Here is a 19,075-nt window from a genome sequence, read left to right on the forward strand (position 1 = left end):
GTGGAGAATTTGCTAACATCTGGTTTTTGAGCCTTGGCTTCCGTTTTTATCTAAGTGTCCTCGGACAGTTATATAAGCTCCTTAAGCCTCAGTTTCCTCAGCTCTAAGATGGGATAGATATATGCCTTAGTTTGTGGCTGTGAAGAGTAAATGAAGCTAGGCACATAGTGCACGGCCTTCGGCACATCGTAGCTAACCCTCCCCATAGGTCTGTATTTTATGGTCCTGACTGTGGCTTCACTTGGAAGGACTGAGCTCACACATTCTTCAGAGAACTACTTAGTGATGTGCATCTTCTGAAGTGGCTTGTTAGAGACTCTTTCCCATGCAGATTTGCAAACCAAGTGTGTAAAAATCACACGCTGCACTTGTTGCCTGGCAGCACGTGTCCCTGAGTGGCAGTACATGGCTTGCATTGTAATGCTATCAGTGCTGGGGCCAGCTGGCTGGACGCGCACTGCCCCTTGAGCTAGGAACTCCATTCCTCAACAGAATAGCAGCCAGCTCTGGGGTTAACAGAAAATGACAAACCAGGCATGGATGAGGGAGGCGCCAGCAGAGCAGCGGGATGTCCTTTGATTTGCTTCTGTTATTTGCATGTCTATCTTGTGATGTCTGTGAAATGTTCAGAATGACAAAGTTTTTAAGAGACCTGCTGACTCCGCCTGGAAAATGTGAAAAACCTCCCATTTAGTGACCTATTATATCCAGCTAGCCTGCGTTTTCTATATCTTTTTCTTCATTTTTTATTAATGCAAACATTTGCATGAGGACAGAACCCTTGCTTCTTAAAGAGTTCATCTGCTCCTGCTGCTCACTGGCCTTGCCATGCAAGAGCACAACAGAACCTTTGTTGTGCTTTCAGCAAAGCTGGTTATGAACGGCGGCTTCCTGAGCACGGCTTCCTGTGCTGGGGCTTCCATTCTGTCTAAAAAGAAAATAGTTTTTAGGAGTGAAAAGAATTTAGACTTTCTTTTATTTGAGTCCTGGATGCCCCTAGGTTTGTGAGGAACTGGTGATTGCATCGGATGCAGTTTTCCACTTTACCTTGAGCATAGTGAGGCTCTTAGAACAAGAGAAGGACAAGTGCTTGCTTGTTAGAATAGAGAGACGGCAGTCAAAAGGCAGCTTGAACCGTGCTTGAGAAGAGGACAAAAGCAGCTTCCTGCAAAAACCCTAATATTGTAGTTGAGGCTGTTTGGTCCTGAGGCCTGTGTGCTTGCACCGCCGTCTGCAGATCGTGTGCACAGTTTACTTAGGCAATCAGTAAACATTTGGAGGACTCCTGTGTGGAAGGGGCTGCATGACCCTCTATGTTAAAGGGACTAAAAGATAAATGAGTCGTGATACCTGTTCATTTTTAAGAACAAGAGGTCTGACAAAATGTGTTGCATGTGGGTAGCAGGAATAGCCTGTGTCCAGGAGAACGTGCCAGGGACATATCTAGGGTAGGTGTTAGGGGTTCAGAAAGTGAAAAGATTATTTCTAGCTGGAAGAAAATTGGGGAACACTTCTTGCAGCTGACAGATGGCATTTGAACTGGGCCTGGTGGGAAATGCAGGATCAGTTAGTACAACCTTCCTAAAAGTAACGAGTAAAAGAGTATTGATCTGAAGTGTATTTTCATAGGGTGTTTTGGTAGTGCTTTATACCATTAATGTAGATGATATGCTAAATGTTAGCATGAATCTTGTGAGTAGAGTAAACTGGGGCCTCTCTGTCTAGCCTGGACTCTCCAGTCATTCATCTTATGTGATTTTTGTGTGCTTTGGCCTGGGCCTGCGGGGCATCTATAAATATCTACAATGGCCTCCTTTGCTTTTGTAACAGAAATAGAAATGACCAGGATTACCAAGCATTGTTACAGTCATATCCACAAGCAGGCTGTGGACAGCTCTTAGGGGGATTTGACAGGTGAATCTGCCATTTGAAAACAATCTCCATCTTCACAGAGAGGCCTTCTCCATACAAGGCGAAAGAGCAGGAATTCTAATCCAGTGAGGGTTAGCCAACTTTAATGAGACTTGTCTAGTTGCCATTGTCAGGGAAGTGAGAGGCTGTTACTGTTATGTGAGTAACAGAACAGTTTTTTTTTTAAAAAAAACAACACTTTAAACATAAAATATCAAGTAAATTATAAAGTTTTACATTAATATCTTATGGCTGTTATCACTAATTTGAATTAAATCTCACATTACCATTGTAAATCACCCTCCAAGATCTACAACTTTGGGAGACTGTATGGAACAATTCATATCTACCCTATGACTACTATTTGTTCCTGATGTAACATTGCAAGTGGTATGTCACTGACCCCAGGATTGGCAGTTTGAAGGATTGGGTTGGGGTGTGAAGCTTAAAACCTGTCATGCTTTCTGGAAAATAGATTTATGTGCATTGACTTGATAAACGCATCCTCTGTGGATAGCTATCTTTGCAAAGTTGTTTTCATGACAGGCATTTCTTGGTTCTGTACAGGTCCCTTAGTTCCCTGTGGGAAGTGTGAATGCCATGTCAGGGTCCTCTGGTATTCAGGAAGTACATTCTGTTATAATCTGCTAACTGAGCACTCCTAGCTGGAATCTCCATGGAAGCCTCCTTAAAAAGAAATTCTGTAGTTTCTGGTACTTGGAATTGCTGGACTCCATCCTACTCATTCTGTGTTAAGAGATTTAGTCTGGAAATGCTATAATGGAATTTAAGCACTTATTCTTAATTGGCATTCTCAAAATATATTCCCAGTTTTAGAGAAGGAAAAGGGAGAGAGGAGGAGTAATAGCTGCCCAGAGACTGTTTGGACTGCGGGACTCTCAGTTCTGCACATCTGTTAACGATGCAGAGCCTCTTTGGACTGAGTGAAGTGGGCTTTAGTTTTTATATTCTACACAGATCTTTAGTCACCGCTGGCTCTCTGGTGTCAGAGGTCATGCTAGCTTGTGTGTTGTGTTTGGTCCACTTCTAGTGCTCCTTTGGGTAATGCAGTGTGACTAGCTGGGTTCTGGTGGTTTGGCCACACAGAGGCCATGGATTAGTTTTGTCTGTTTTATAATTAACTACTAATGTAAAAGATTGTTTTTAATTTGTAAATTTGTTCCCAGAATTCTCCATTTGGTATATATAATGCTACTTTTTGGGGGAGTGGTGGCAAGGGAACTTGTGTGTCAGCCTGTCTAGTGTCTGGGGTTGGGAGCGGCTCTCCCTTCAAGGGCAGCATTCCTGACCAGAGCCTGAGTGGAGAGTCTTTCTTCACAGCTGGTCAGCTTTTAACCTTTTCTATTACAATTAGTCAAATATGAAGGGGTGTTAATAGAAGAAATACAAACCAACCTCCCATTGAAATATACACAACATTGTTTAGAATCAATAAAGCTAAAAGCTGCCGAGAGTGGTGGTGTGTGCTTTTAGCCCCTGAACTTGGGAGATAGAGGCAGGAGGGTCTCTGAGTTCAAAGCCAGCCAGGTCTACAGAGCCAGTTCTTGAACAGCTAGGGCTACACAGAGAAACCCTGTCTCTAAAAAACAGACAAGAAAGCTTTAGAATTTTTATCCATGTATTTGTTTGTTTGTTTGTTTGTTTGTTTATTTATTTTGTGTGTATGGGGCAGAGGTGTGAACATGTCTCATGTTACATGTTTCGAGGTCAGAAGACAACTTTTGGAAGTCAAGTTTTTCCTTCTACCATGTGGGTTTTGGGGATTATGCTCAAAAGGTCAGGCATCCCTACCTCTGAGCCATCTTGCTAGCCCATATTTCTCTCTATATTTTTAAAGCATTTTTCTTAGGGTGGGAATGCAGCTTAGTTAGTAGAATGCTTGCCTTATCTGTCCAAAATCCTGGGTTCCCCAAAACTGGTTGTGATGGTGTGTACATTGAAGCCCATCTCTTGGGAGGTGGAGGCAGGAGGATTAGAAGAAATCCAAGGTCATCCTACAGAATGACTTCAAATCCTGCCTGGACTACCTAAGACCCTGTCTCAAGAAGAAAGGAACTTAGAGAAAGGAATGAAGAAAGTCTTAAACCTAGGAGAACCGCCACCCATCCACTCGTCTGTATCTTATCTGTGTCATCTGAAGCCATAAACAAAATCAGAGTGTGTAATTTGAAAGCCTAGAGACAAAAGCCTAGAGGTGTTTATTAGAGTTCATAACTTAACTGTGTCGTTTACTCATTAAGCACCTTTCCTACTGTTACTAGTGAAAAGCTAAGTACATGTTAGAAGGGACACATGGAAGATTTGGGGCTTTTCTTATTTTGTTGTTTCCCCCCTTGTTTCATTGAGACAGTCTTGTTGTATATCCCTGATTAGTCTTGAACTTGTAACAATCCTCTTGCCTCAGCCTCCTGAGTGTTGGAATTACAGGAGTAAACCAACTTGCTTTTTGTTTTTGAAAGACAATAATGTCAAATGGAAGAACGTTAGCTTTGGGCTCAAACATGAATGTGAATCCTTGCTCCCTGCCAGTCACAGAGACTTCAGCTGGCTCCCTGACCCCTCTCTGCTGCTAAAGAAACTTCTGTCTGCTTCACTGAGCTGTATGGGAATTCAATGTGATAGTTTTTCTCATTCCCTCATCCCATTTGGTCAAGGGCAATTGGTTTAGTGTGGACTAAGATCAAAGATGTTCTTGCAGAAGATAAAATGTTTTAGCTGAACACACTGTTTTCTAGGACCCAGATAATACAAATAAAGATGGAAGATGCAAACAATAAACCTAGAAGTCTAGAAACTTATTAATACATTTAGCTATTTGTTTGTACTGTACATGGTCATGTATAGGATGATGTTAGTAATTTATAAATGATATTGAACTTGAGACATATTAGCCGTTTACATGACAGGCTGGTGGCCAAGCAGACTTAGATTCTTCATCTTAAAGAACAGTTTGAATTTAGTTTAACATTTATTTGTGCTACTCAGCATTTGAGTCTTCAGAGCACAAAGAATGAAGTGTGCTTCAAAAGAGTTCTGGAATGAGAGGGGAGAATCAGGTTTAAGATAGAATGTATGCATACATATATCCTGCTTTTTCCTGCATTGCTGTTTCCTTATATTTATTGATAGCATGTATAGTAACTCATTAATATATTTCTGTTTGTTCAAGTGTTAAGACAGTTTTAAATGATAATTTAAAAGTGGAAATGGTGTAACTAATGCTGTGGGTGGAAATTCTAGACCCCTCAAGCAGGAATTCCCAAATAGGCTCCCTTATCGCTTACCTGTGAAATCAACAGCTGGCGCTTTGATGGTGTTTGTGTTTGGGAGGAGAGCAAAGGGAAATCAGTGTGGACTTTCCCCGTGGAAGTTAGGGCCTGCTGAGTAATTAGCAGTTAATAAGTGAGTGCTTCCCACAGGTTTAAAAGCCCTAACTAGAATGGGTATATGATTATGTAAATTATTATAGATATAAAAACCTTTTTGTCCTTGTTTGTTTTTTTGAGACAGGGTCTTTCTACTTAGACGTGGCTGTCCTGGAACTCACAGAGATCCACCTGCCTCTTCTGAGTGCTGAATTAAAGTAGGTTTTTTTTTTCCAGACACATTTTTAGTTCCAGTCCTTTTAAAAGCAGGAGCCACCGCAGTATGAAGAGGTAGTGTGATCAGCATAGTCCGAATCAACAGAACCAAGAAATTTCTGATCTACATTTCCATTACTCCCTTGGTTCATATAAAAGATTAGGCAATGTTTACTTATACTTCATTTTACTTGGATTTTTCATTTTAGCATGATGAAAGTATAAATGTCTATCTCAGACAATGCTATCAGATCATGACTTTTGCAACTAGGGGTTAATGGGGATTTCAGGACAGTGAAACCTTATTGGTATGGGTTGGAAGACTTAATCCAGACCGTGTTGAGGAAGTCATGGCAAAGCAGAAGAGGAAAAGCCAGTCTGAAATGCTTTTCCTTTTCCAAAAAGGCAGCTCAGGTGCCCAGATATCTTTCCCCTCCGGGGGTGCAGGTGTGCTGTTTGAATTCTTTAATCGCTCACATCAATTAAAACGACTCCTTTGCATTTACAAAGCAGTGCAAAGCAGCGTTCTCCACATTTACTGCTGGGCCAGAGCCTTGGACTTACTGAGTCTCATTGACGTTTGAGCCACTGTAAGGATTTCCTGGGCTGGGTGGTACACTTAACCACAGAGAGCACGAAGCTTGATGAGACCTACAGGTGAGGAAAACAGGAAGAGTGAGCTTCACACTTACTCTTGGCTGGCCGGAATTCCCACCGAGGAGCCTTCCCTCCTGTCTCTGTGGCTCTTTTTTAACTCCCACCCTTAGCTCAGATTGAAGCAAGCAGCAGCGCTTTCTAGTTCCACTTTGTGACCTGCAAAGGGGTGGGGTGAATACCTTGTGGTAGAGTGACTGGTTCTTGGTAAGACACTTGGAAATTTGGAGGCAAGTCCTGACTTCACACAGATGCTGGTCTGGATGCAGGCAGGGACAGGATAATAAGGTGCTCACACACGTGACAGTCATGTGTGTACATGTATGCCCACAGTTCACATGGACAGGACTAGATCACATCCCTCAGGTGATTTGGCTATACTCATGCCCTACGTTCTTGGTAACATGAAGATAACTTTACTTCCACGGCTTGTTGCGAAGTGTTGATGAGGCGCTCTGTGAAACGCATGGGTGCTTGGACAAGACACACCTTGATTGGAATCTCAGCCCCTCTTACTACCAGCTACATGATCTTGAGCATGTTGCTTTAATTCTTTAAGTTTCAGCTATTCCAACTGTAAAATAGAAGTCTTCAAATACTTATCATAAGATTGTTGCTTATATTAAATAAAATTATGCATTAGAACAATTAATACATTATCTGGCACATTGTTCAATAAGTTGGATAGGGGCTCAAAATAGTGGGTATTATTTGTAATATAGTAAACTAAGTGTCTGATTGAATGATAAATGTTAAACAGGCAAAATCCTACTCCCCTCCAGTCTGTTTTCAAAAAAGAAAAAAAAAAATCTCCTTTTTTGCCCCTAGGATGAAAATACTTTGACTCTAACAAAAACATTCCCACTGACTTTCCGTCCCTGGAGCTAGGGAGGAGAAGGAGCAGGGTTTCTTCTAAGTAGACGTTCTTTCATTTCTAAATGAAATGAAATGGGGGAGGGCATACTGAATTCTTGTACTTTCTTTAGGTGCAGGTAAGTCATCAAAAGCCAGAGAGAGCCCAAGGAAGGAAGGGTTTTTGTGAAGCCGGGTAGAAGAAAGGAAGGGGGTGGTACAGCCATGAAACATGACTGTGTTGTAATATTAGCCTGCCAGGGTTTTTCTTCTTAGTTTAATATACTTGATTATGATGATTATTGAGAACAGTGTTAGAATTTGACATGTATTATTTTTCAGCTTTACTCTCAAGACAGAGTTACAAGTATCTTCTTTGTAACACTTTTCTTCTGTTTGTTTTTACTACAGACTTAAATTACATAGCTTTGTACACTTGATAAAGCCCCAAACAAATGTAAGTTAATGTAAGTTAACTATTCAAAGTTAAGCTGCAGAAAGCAGTCATTTGAACCCAAGTCTTCATGACTTTAATATACTATTACACTGGGCACAGAGACCACATGCCCTTAGTCCTAACACTTGGGAGGGAGGCCCAGGCAGGTAGATCTCTCTGAGTTCAAGGTCAAACCTAGTCTACTTAGTGATTCCAGACCAGCCAAGGGTATATAATGAGATTCTGTCTCAAAAAAGCAAATAACAAATAAATCTGCCTCTCTACTTCTATTACCTATCTCTATCTATCTTTACAAGATAGATGTATTTTTTGAAAGGAATAAATTTTAATTAACATTATTATTGTACATTATTGTTAACTATTATACAAACGAATTGATTTTATTGTGACGTTTCCATATCTATATGTACATCATGCTTTGACCATATCCACCCTTCTTTCTCTTCCCTCTGTGTCCTCGTCCCCTCTGATCCCCTTCTCAGTCGCTTTGATACTTGTCTTTCTATGCCAAGCTTTTTCGACAAGTTTGTGATTAATTCACACATTTCCCAGTAACAACAAATGCAGATTGGTTTTTTGTTTTTTGTTTGTTTTTTGTTTTGGTTTTGTTTATTCGAGACAGGGTTTCTCTGTAGCTTTGGTGCCTGTCCTGGAACTAGCTCTTGTAAACCAGGCTGGCCTCAAACTCACAGGGATCTGCCTGCCTCTGCCTCCCGAGTGCTGGGATTAAAGGCGTGCACCACCACCGCCTGGCCAAATGCAGCTTGTGTATATCTAACAATAAGTATACCTAATAAATTTTTGCTGTTTCCCAGGTTAATAATGTACACCTGTAAACAGCATTAAAATTGTCATGTTCCTTAGCCTTTTCCAGTAACTTTTAAAAATTAGAGATCTGAATTTTCTTTAGGATCAGATCATCTATTTCCTGGAATATATCTGGCCATGCGCAGATGGGAGAGGACAGAAGGCATAGAGGAAAGAGGGGCTGGAGCCCTTGGTTATTGAAAACAAGAATAGAAGGTGGTGCTGACAGCGAGTTAGGCCTCAGTAGGTCATGTTTTGCACTCATCTCTTTCACCCTTTGGGATCATAGCTCAGTTATGGCCAGCGAGCTGTGTCTCTCTTCCACCCTGCCAGGACAGAGATGACACCTTGACTTCCATGGATTCTCATTGGGATTGGAAGAAATTTGTTATTTTAATCTCTCCAATTTTTCCTTACTTTTTCTTTTCTGTTGTAGCTCAGCGACATGTCCTTACCTACATGGAGGATGCAGTGTGCCAGCTGCTGGAGAACAGGGAGGACATTAGCCAGTATGGTATTGCCCGGTTCTTCACTGAATAGTGAGTACGAGTGCTTTGCTAGTTGGGCAGGCCCAAAGTAGGTACTTGGAAGCAGGCAGGATGCATGAACCAGTAGAGATGACGCTTGGCTGGATAGGATGGTTTGAAGCTGCCCAACATGTGTAGGAACAAGAGCATGCCTTTGTTCAATGGTGTGTCCAATGGATGGTCAGAACTATGGTGATTTTTTGATTTATTAAGTATGTTTGTTCCTATGATTTTTGTTTGTTGTTTTTACCTTTTAAGATTAATTTATTTTTAAATTTTATGTGTATGAGTGTTTTGTCTACATGTGTATTCATGCACCATGTACATGCACATAGAGGTCAGAAGAGGGTATCAGACTCCCTGGAACTGGAATTACAGACGGTTTGAGTCACTGTGTGGATGTTAGGAATCAACCCAGGGTCCTCTGCAGTAGTGGCCAGTGCTCTCTCTTTGTTCACTGACCCAGCTTTCTAGTTCTACCTGTATTACGACTTTTAACTTTCCCCTTTATCCACAACACTAGCTGATTCTGTTACTTGGTGATCATTTTCATGGCTGGTTTTCTCATGAATTTGTTTTTGAATGCTGTGCCCGTGTACTTTTCTTTTCACAGGATGTTGTACTAATTGCTTAATGATTATATATTTTGAAAGGGTCATACTTCATTGTAAAGTATACATTGACTGTTTGAAAATCAACATAATTGCTATTTTGAGAATATTACCAAGTGGTTTTTAAGCTAATCACTTTAAAACATTTTAATCTTCATGAAAGGTTATACTAAAGAAACACAAAGCAGAATTATTTTTACTGCTTATTTTGTGTTTATTAGTATTATAAGTAATATACCCTTACTATTGTATATAACTTTTCTTGTGTTTTTGGAACATTCTAAGAAAGGGGGAGTTACCCACTGCCAGCTTCCTTTTAAGGGTAATTCAGAACTGAAGTCCATTTTTCCCTGGATACAAAGGTGTCTTTTTCCACTATCAGCTCTCCTAGAGGCTTTAGGGCACCAAACACCTGTTTCTAGTTGCCTCCGCAATGTGGGTTGTAATTAAAGGAAAGGGAATATTTTACTCACCCTAGTCTTTTGCTGTGCTTGACTTCTCAGAAAGAAATTTGGTAGAATATAGATTTCTTTTTACTTCTTCATTTGTGCCTGCCCGCCCTCCCTCCCTCCCTCCCCGTCTTCCATCCCTCCCTCCCTCCCTCCATCCCCTCCCTCCTTCCTTCCTTCCTTCCTACACATCCTTATGTGTATGGTACCATAGATAGAATCTGGTTGTCTTACTTACGTTAAGCATGCACTTTACCAATAAGCCACTTTCCCCCAGCCTTAAAATCTAGATGTTTTTATCCTTTGGAATTTTTAAGTTTCAGGGGGACTAAGCAAGTTTCTTGGGAGGAGAGCTAGTTCTTCACTTAGTCTTCTACAGAAGGATGAAGTAGAGACAGGAAACTTCCTTGTTCTCATGGTGTGGGCAGAGAATAAAGCCTGAGATTGCATAGCCATGTTTGCTTTACAGAACTGATAAGAGTCGAGTGTTCCAGGCCATTATCTGTCCCAGCTCTTAGGCAATCTCTTTGGCAAGTGAAATATGACGCTTTGGGGAATGCTCTAACTGGCCTTCTTCATCTCCTGTCCCATCTCCTCTATAAGTCTCTCCGCTATTTTCCTGGCATCTTGTGGCTCGGCATCATTTCTTTCCATTGTTGTTTCTCCAGCGTTGGCGTGCTGTGCACTAGTGTGTGTGTGCTGTGCACGTAGTGTGTAAGACCTTGGTGAAAGTGTTAGGAAGTACATTTTAAGCAGTGGCGTACTTGTCTGCTACTCTTATTCTTAAAAAAAAAAGAAAAGAAAAGAAAAGAAACTATCTCTTTCATTTTACACACCAATCCCAGTTCCCACTTTCTCTCCTTCTCCCATTCCCTCCACCTAGTCCCCCACCCCACCTTCCACCACTCCTCAGAGAGGGTAAGGCACATTGCTTTGGGGAAGGCCCAAGGTCCTCCCTACTATATCTAGACTGAGCAAGGTATGCATCCAAAGAGAATAGGTTCCCTAACAGTCAGTACATACAGTAGGGATGAATCCTGGTGTCACTGCCAGTGGCCCCCTCAGTCTGCCCCAGCCCATACAACTGTCACCCACATTCAGTGGGACTGGTTTGGATCTATGCTGTTTTCTTCCCTGTCTGACTGGAGTTGGTGAGCTCCCATTAGCTCAGGTAAACTGTGGGTGTCCCCATCATGGTCTTGACCTCTCTTTGCTCATATTCTCACTCCTCCATCTCTTCAACTGGACTTTGGGAGCTCAACCCAGTGCCCCTAATGCAGGTCTTTGCCTGTTTCCATCAGTTGCTGGATAAAGGTTCTGTGGTGACATTTAAGGTAGTCATCAATCTGACTACAGGGCAAAGGCCAGTTTGGGCACCCTCTCCTCTGCTGCTTAGGGTCTTAGCTAGGGTCATCCTTGTGGATTCCTGGGAATTTCTCTAGAGCCAGGTTTCTTGCTAGCCCCATAATGGCTTCCCTCAATCAAAATAAGCTCTTTCCTTGCTCTCATCTCTGTCCTTCCCTCCATCTCGGACTACTCCTGTTACCCTCAAGTTCTCCCCTTCTCCCCTCGTCTCTTCCCCTTCTATCCCTCCCTACTCCCCCGACCCTCATGCTTCCAATTTTATCAGGCCGTCTTGTGTATTTCCCCCTTTTTTCAGGTGGATCTATATAGGTTTTCACCCTTGTTACTTAGTTCTCTAGGGTCGGTCGTGGACTATAGGCTCATTATCCTTTGCTTTTACTGCTAGTATCCAATTATGAGTGAGTGCATACCACCATGTTCATTTTTCTGGGCCTGGGTTACCTCACTCAGGATGTTTTTTTCTAGTTCCATCCATTTACATGCAAATTTCAAGATGTCATGTGTTTACTGCTGAGTAGTACACCAAATGTATAAATGTGCCACATTTTTGTTGTCCATTCTTTGTTTGAGGGGCATCTAGGTTGTTTCCAGGTTCTGGCTATTACAAATAATGCTGCTATGAATATTAGTTGAGCAAAGTCCTTGTAGTACAATTGAGCATCTTTGGGTATATGCCCAAGAGTGGTATTGCTGGGTTCTGAGGTATATTGATTCCCAATTTTTTGAGATAACCAACATAATGATTTCCAGAATAGTTGTACAAGTTTGCATTTCCACCAGCAATAAAGGAGTGTCCCCTTACTTCACATCCTCTCCAGCATAAGCTGTCATCAGTGTTTTTGATCTTAGCCATTCTGACTGGTGTAAGATGGTATCTCAGAGTGTTTTGATTTTGTATTTCCATGATGGCTAAGGATGTTGAACATTTCCTAAGAATCTTTCAGCTATTTGAGATTCTTCCGTTGACAATTCTCTGTTTAGTTCTGTACCCCATTTTTTAATTGGGTATTTGGAATTTTTGATGTCTAATTTCTAAGTTCTCATATATTTTGGAGATCAATCCTCTGTCTCATGTAGAGTTGGTTAAGATCTTTTCCCATTCAGTAGGCTGCCTTTTTGTCTTATTGTCTGTGTCCTTTACTTTAAGAAGCTTCTCAGTTTTCAGGAGGTCCTGTTTATTATTGTGGCTCTCAGTGTCTGTGCTACTAGTGTTGTACTTTAGGAAGTGGTCTCCTGTGCCCATGCATGAAGGCTACTTCACACTTCTCTTCTGTCAAGTTCAGTGTGGTCAATTTATATTGAGGTCTTAATCCACCTTGAACTTGAGTTTTGTGCATGGGGATAGATAGGATCTATCTCATTCTTCTATATGTTAACATCCAGTTATGGCCAGCACCATTGTTGAAGATGCTTCTTTTTTCTTTTTTTTTTTCTTTTCTTTTTTTTTTTTTTTTTTTGTTTTTTGAGACAGGGTTTTTCTTTTGCTTTGGAGCCTGTCCTTGGACTAGCTCTTGTAGACCAGGCTGGTCTCGAACTCACAGAGATCCGCCTGCCTCTGCCTCCCGAGTGCTGGGATTAAAGGCGTGCGCCACCGCCACCCGGCTCTTTTTTCCATTGTATAATTTTAGATTCTTTGTCAAAAATCAGGTGTTCATAGCTGTGTGGATTAATATCCGGGTTTTTGATTTGATTCCATTGGTCGACCTCTCTGTTTTTATGCCAATACCAAGCTGTTTTCAGTACTGTAGCTCTGTAGTAGAGTTTGAAGTCAGGGCTTGTGATTCCTCCTGAAGTTCCTTTATTGTACAGGATTGTTTTGGCTATCCTGTGTTTTTTTTGTTTTTCCATATGAAGTTGAGTATTGTCCTTTCAAGGTCTGTGAAGAATTGTGTTGGGATTTTGATGGGGATTGCATTGAATCAATAGATTGCTTTTGGTAGGATTGCCATTTTTATTATATTGCTCCTACCTATCCAAGAGCATAGGAGATCTTTCCATTTTCTGGTATCTTCTTCAATTTCTTTCTTCAAAGACTTAACGTTCTTGTCGAAATTCTTTGTTAGTGTCTATCCCAAGATATTTTATGTTATTTGTGGCTATTGTGAAGGGTGATGATTCTCTGATTTTGATTCTCAGCCCATTTATCATCTCTGTAAAGGAGGACTACTGATTTTTTTTTAGTTGATCTTGTGTCCCGCCACATTACTGAAGCTGTAGGAGTTCCCTAGTAGAGTTTTTGGGGTCACTTTTGGGGTTCACTGTCATATCATCTGCAAATAATGAAAGTTTGATTTCTTTCCTTTCTAATTTGTATCCCCTTGATCTCCTTTTGTTGTCTTATTGCTCTAGCCAGAACTTCAAGAACTATGTTGAATAGACATGGAGAGAGTGGACAGCATTGTCTTGTTCCTGATTTTAGTGGAATGGCTTTTGAGTTTCTCTCCATTTAATTTAATGTTGGCCGTTGTATATTGCTGTATATTGCTTTTATTATGTTTGATATGTCTCCTTGTATCCCTGATCCTCTCCAAGACCCTTTATCACTGAAGGGGTGTTGGATTTTGTTGAATGCTTTTTTCATCATCTAACAAGAGGATCATATGCCTTTTTTTTCCAGTTTATTTATATGGTGGATTACATTGACGGATTTTTGTATGTTGAACCATCCCTGCATCTCTGGGATGAAGCCAAGTTGATATGGTGGATGATTTTTTTTTGATAGTTCTTGGATTCTGTTGCCAGTATTTTGTTGAGTATTTTTGCATCTATGTTCATGAGTTGATATTGTTCTGTAATTTTCTTTCTGGTTGAGTCTTGTGTGGTTTTGGTATCAGGGTCATTCTAGTCTCATAAAGAGAGTTTGGCCATGTTTCTTCTGTTTCTATTATGGTGGAAACACTTTGAGGAGTCTAGGTATTAGCTCTTCTTTGAAGTTCTGGTAGAATTCTGCACTGAAACATCCGGCCCTTGAGGTTTTTGGTTGGGAGACTTTTGATGATAGCTTCTATTTCCTTGCAGTTCTAGGTCCGTTTAAATTGTCCACCTGGTCTTGATTTTAATTTTGGTATGTGATACCTATCCAGAAAATTGTCCATTTCTTTTACATTTTCCAATTTTGTGAAGTACAGGTTTTTGTAGTGTGACCTAATGATTTCTGGATTTCCTCAGTGTCTGTTGTTATGTCCCCCTTTCATTTCTGATTTGTAATTTTGGATGTTCTCTCTCTGCCTTTTGATTAGAACCAGCTCTTTGTTTCATTGATTTTTTTGTATTGTTTTCTTTGTTTCTATTTTATTGATTTTACACCTCAATTTGATTTTTTTCCTGTCTTCTACTCTTCGGGTGAGCCTGTTCTTTTTTGTCTAGAGTTTCAGGTGTTGCCATTAAGTTTACTAATGTGAGCCTTCTCCACTTTCTTTATGTGGGCACTTAGTGCTATGAAACTTTCCACTTAGCACTGCTTTCGTAATGCCCCATAGGTTTGGATGTGTTGTGTCTTCATTTTTGTTGAATTCTAGGAAGTCTTTAATTTTTTTCTTTATTTCTTCCTTGATCCAGGTGGTGGTTCAGTAGAGCACACTGTTTAATTTCCATGTGTTTGTGGGCTTTCTGAAATTAGTGTCACTGTTGAATTCTAATTTTAAGACATGGTGATCTGATAAGATATAGATGGTTACTCCAAATTTTTTTGTATCTGGTGAGGTTTGCTTTGTTACCAAGTTATATGGTCAATTTTAGAGGAGCTTCCATGACGGTGCTGAGAAGAAGGTATATTCTTTTGTGTTTTGGGTGGAACTGTTCTGTAGATGTCTGTTTAATTCCATTGAGTCATGATATCTGTTAGTTCTCTTAATTTCTCTGTTAGGTTTTCTCTCTGATGACCTGTCCAGTGGTGAGAGTGGAGTGTTTAAAGTATCCTACTATTAGTGTGTGGGGTTTGATGTGTGATTTAAACTCTAGTAATGTTTCTTTTACCATATGTGGGTAACCTTGTATTTGGGGCATAGATGTTCAGGGATTGAGACTCACCTTAATTGAATATCTTATATATTATATTGAGTATAGTATATTATGAGTATAAAGTGTTCTTGTCCATCTCTTTTTGATTGATTTTAGTTTGAAGTCTATTTGTTAGTTATTAGGATAGCTACACCCACTCGTTTCTTAGGTCCGTTTGCTGGAAAACCTTTTTCCCAACCCTTTACTCTGAGGGTAATCGTAATGTCTGGTCTATGAAGTGAGGTGTGTGTCTTTGTAGATAGCAGGAGATGGATCCTGCTTTTGTATTCATTTTCTTAGCCTATGTTTTTTATGAGTGAACTGAGTCGATTGATATTAAGAGATATTAATGACCAGTGATTGTTCAATTCCTGTTATTTTTCTGTGGTAGTAGTGTGTTTCCCTTCTTGGGTTTTTGTTGGTGTGAGGTCATCTGTTGCCTGTGTTTTTGTGGATACAGTTAGCTTCTTGTGTTGCCGGTTTTCCTTCTAGGCACTTTCTGTAGGGCTTGGATTTGTGGATAGGTATTGTTTTAAATTTTGGTTTTATCATGGAATATCTTGTTTTCTCCATCAATGGCAATTGAAAGCTTTGCTTGGTGTAGTCGCGGGCTTGCATCCATGGTCTCAGTGTCTGCAACACATCTATCCAGGACCTTCTGGCTTCATGGTTTTCCATTGAGAAGTTGGTGTGTACTCTGATGAGTCCAGCCTACTATGCTATTGGACCTGTTTTTCTTTTGCAGCTCTTAATATTTTTTTATGTTTTGCGTTTGATTATTATATGGAGAGGGAAGGTTTTTTTGATCCAGTTTTATTTGGTGTTCTGTAAGCTTCTGTACCTTCATAGGGATATCCTTCATTAATTTGGGAAAGTTTTCTTCTATGATTTTGTTGGAATATATTTTCTATGCCTTGAGCTGGGAGTTCTTCTCCCTCTTCTATCCCTTTATACTTAGATTTGGTTTTTTCATGTTGTGCCAGATTTCCCTGGATGTTTTGGTGTAAGATCTGTTGGATTTAATGTTTTCTTTGACTAGTAAATCTATTTCCTCTATAGTATCTTCAACCCCTGAGATTCTCTCTTCTATCTCTTGTCTTCTGTTGCTTATGCTTGCCTCTGTAGTTCCCATTCATTACCCCGATTTTCCATATCCAGAATTCCCTCGGGTTTGTGTTTTCTTTATTATCTCTATTTCAGACTTCAAGTCCTGAACTGTTTGCTTCACCTATTTGGTTTTTTTTCTGGTTTTCTTGGTTTTATTTGAGAGATTTATTAACTTCTTCCAACTTTTTTGTTTGTCTTTTCCTCCATTTCTGTAAGGGAGTTTTTTTATTTCCTCTTAAAGGTCTCCATCATCTTCTAAAGTTATGTTTAAGATCATTTTCTTCTGCTTCTACTGGGTTAGGATGATAAAGTCTTCCTGTTGTATGGCCACTGGGTTCTGGTGTTACCAGTTGTCTTTTTAGATTGTTGGATGAATTCTTGCATTGACGCCATACCCATTCCTTTTTTCAGTTGATGCCATCAGTGTCTTTGCATCTTGGTCCAATCCTTGCAGAGGCTGCCTGTGTCTTGGGAACTGTTCTGGTCTCCTCTGTGCTGTCGCTTTGTCTGTGTCTTGGGAACTGTTCTTGGTCTGCTCTGTACTGTTGCTGTCTGTGTCAGGGGGTGTTGGAGCAGCCTACCTGCAGGAAGCTCACCTGTTGGCTGGTTAGAGAAGCTGAGGCAGGTGGGGGAGGGCCCCTAAAGAGTGAGGTGTCCCGCCGGGTGGCTGGTGGTCCTCTCTATGTAGTCGCAGGCAGTGTTTCCTACTACTCTTATTCTTGATCCTCTCATACCAGCTATTGCCCTCAACCCCTATCTATTGTTGATTTAAGAGAGTAAAAGCTCTATAGATTCTTCCTTTCAAGAACTACAAGGTGTTTCTAGTCCCCAATACACAAGCTGCAGTTGCCCTGTGTAAATGATACTGAGCTCCGAGAAAGCCAGTATGCTGGTGACTCCTGATAGGTTTTGAGGTTTTGTTTTTTAAATTTAATCTCTAATACACTGTTGAAAAAGAATTCATGATTTTTTTCATAATACTGATAGAAATCTAGTTGCCAAAGTGAGCTGATCCTTCTTCTCAGAAAAACTACAATTTCTACAAGGTATGTAGATGGCACATACCTGACATTTATCCAACTCTGGCTCAAAGTAAAGTTATTCTGATGTGTGAAAAGTGAACCAGCATCAAAGCCATGAAGACATAAAAAGAGAAAAAAAACGGACTTGTGGCTCTGTGACAGAGTCGGGAAGTACTGGGGTGGTGTTAGGAGACCCAGATGGTGGAGGCTTCTGGTTTACTACGTGAATGTGATTATCTAAAGAAAATGCTCTCTTGTTCAGGGACACGTCTATAGGATTCATGAGAGAAGATCACCCACTCTCTCAAGAAGCTGTTCTCAGCCAGGCGGGTGGTGGTACATGCCTGCACGCCTTTAATCCCAGCACTCGGGAGGCAGAGACGGGTGGATCTCTGTGAGTTCGAGGCCAGCCAGGTGTACAAGAGCTAGTTCCAGGACAGTCTGCAAAGCTACAGAGAAACCTTGTCTCGAAAAACAAAAAACAAAACAAAACAAACAAACAAACAAAGGAAAGCTGTTCTCTGTTGCTAACCTGAGCAGAGTTCTGACTTTGTTGAAACTGCCGCACCTTTGAGATGGGTTTGACACAGCCTCACCTGCTACCGCTAACGATGACACTGCACAGTTTTCAGCTCACTCTGCCTCTGCTACAGCTCTTTGAACTAGATGGGATTGTTACCCCTTGTTTTATGATTGGGCTCCTCAATTTAAAGGTAAAAGCCTTCAAGTTCTAAAGCTAGTAACTGTCAGAGTTAAGAAAGCAAGCATTGTTTGCAATATTACCAAGTCTACTGCTCTCTGCAGCCTCCAAACTACTTCTCTGCCTAGTGTAAGGAAAGCCTTTGCCACTAATTTTTTAATTGATTTTTATTGAGCTCTACATTTTCTCTGCACCCTTCCCTACCGTTGATGTTTTTTAAGTTTTCTTATTGTTTGTATAACTCCTGACTGCTCCTGGGAACTAGTCATTCAAGCTTATCCTGTAGCCTTGTCTGGTATAATCTCAGTTCATTGAATGTAAGTAGCTAGCATTGGAGTTTAAGGAGATCAATTGAGCTGTCTTTAAATAACAGTAAGCATGACTTTTTGTTTTTTGTTTTTGTTGTTGTTTTTCAAGACCAGGGTTTCTCTGTATAGCCCTGACTGTCCTGGAACTTACTCTGTACACCAAGTTGGCCTCAAATTCACATAGACTGCTTTTGTCTCCCTGAGTACTGGGATTAAAAGTTGTGCACTACCACCACCCAGCCAACTTTCTAAAAAGCATATAAACTGTACACTTCCATATCATCAAGTGTTGCTTCTCATACACGAGTGACAGGTGTTTCTCTCTAGCCTGTGATATCACTCTGGAGTTTCATGTTTCAGATAGTCCAGAAGTGAAAGGTCTTGAACAGGGGTTCAGGAAGAAAACACTGAGCAATGAGGGCAGATTGTTGGGGACATGGAGTTTATCAAAAGAGTTTTTAATTCTGTAGACAGTCACAGTATAAAACAACAGCATAGCAAGGACTCTGAGGAGAGTTCAGACTCCATCAGACAGCATGGCTGGGGCTCTGAAGAGAGGTGGTCACATGACAGAAGTGGGAGTCTGTTCTTTCACCTTTCTGAAGATGCCCTGTGGGAATCAGTGGGAAGAAAGGGCTGCTGAGTGCACTGTGGCCTGAGCAGCAGCTGTATTCCACACTGCATTCTTACAGTGGCTCCTGTAA

The 19,075-nt window shown here is 40.8% G+C and overlaps 1 protein-coding gene across 1 annotated transcript in view; it reads left to right on the forward strand.

The window, feature by feature from the left end:
* The window catches only part of C5H11orf49 (chromosome 5 C11orf49 homolog), a 172,398-nt gene that overhangs the window by 19,562 nt on the left and 133,761 nt on the right, over positions 1 to 19,075 (forward strand). Inside the window, exon 2 of the mRNA XM_038332177.1 lies at positions 8,720 to 8,822. Within this exon, the coding sequence (XP_038188105.1) occupies positions 8,720 to 8,822 (103 nt within the window). The remainder of the gene's footprint in view (positions 1 to 8,719; positions 8,823 to 19,075) is intronic.

The sequence above is a fragment of the Arvicola amphibius genome, chromosome 5 (assembly GCF_903992535.2).
Source record: "Arvicola amphibius chromosome 5, mArvAmp1.2, whole genome shotgun sequence".
Taxonomy (NCBI): domain Eukaryota; kingdom Metazoa; phylum Chordata; class Mammalia; order Rodentia; family Cricetidae; genus Arvicola; species Arvicola amphibius.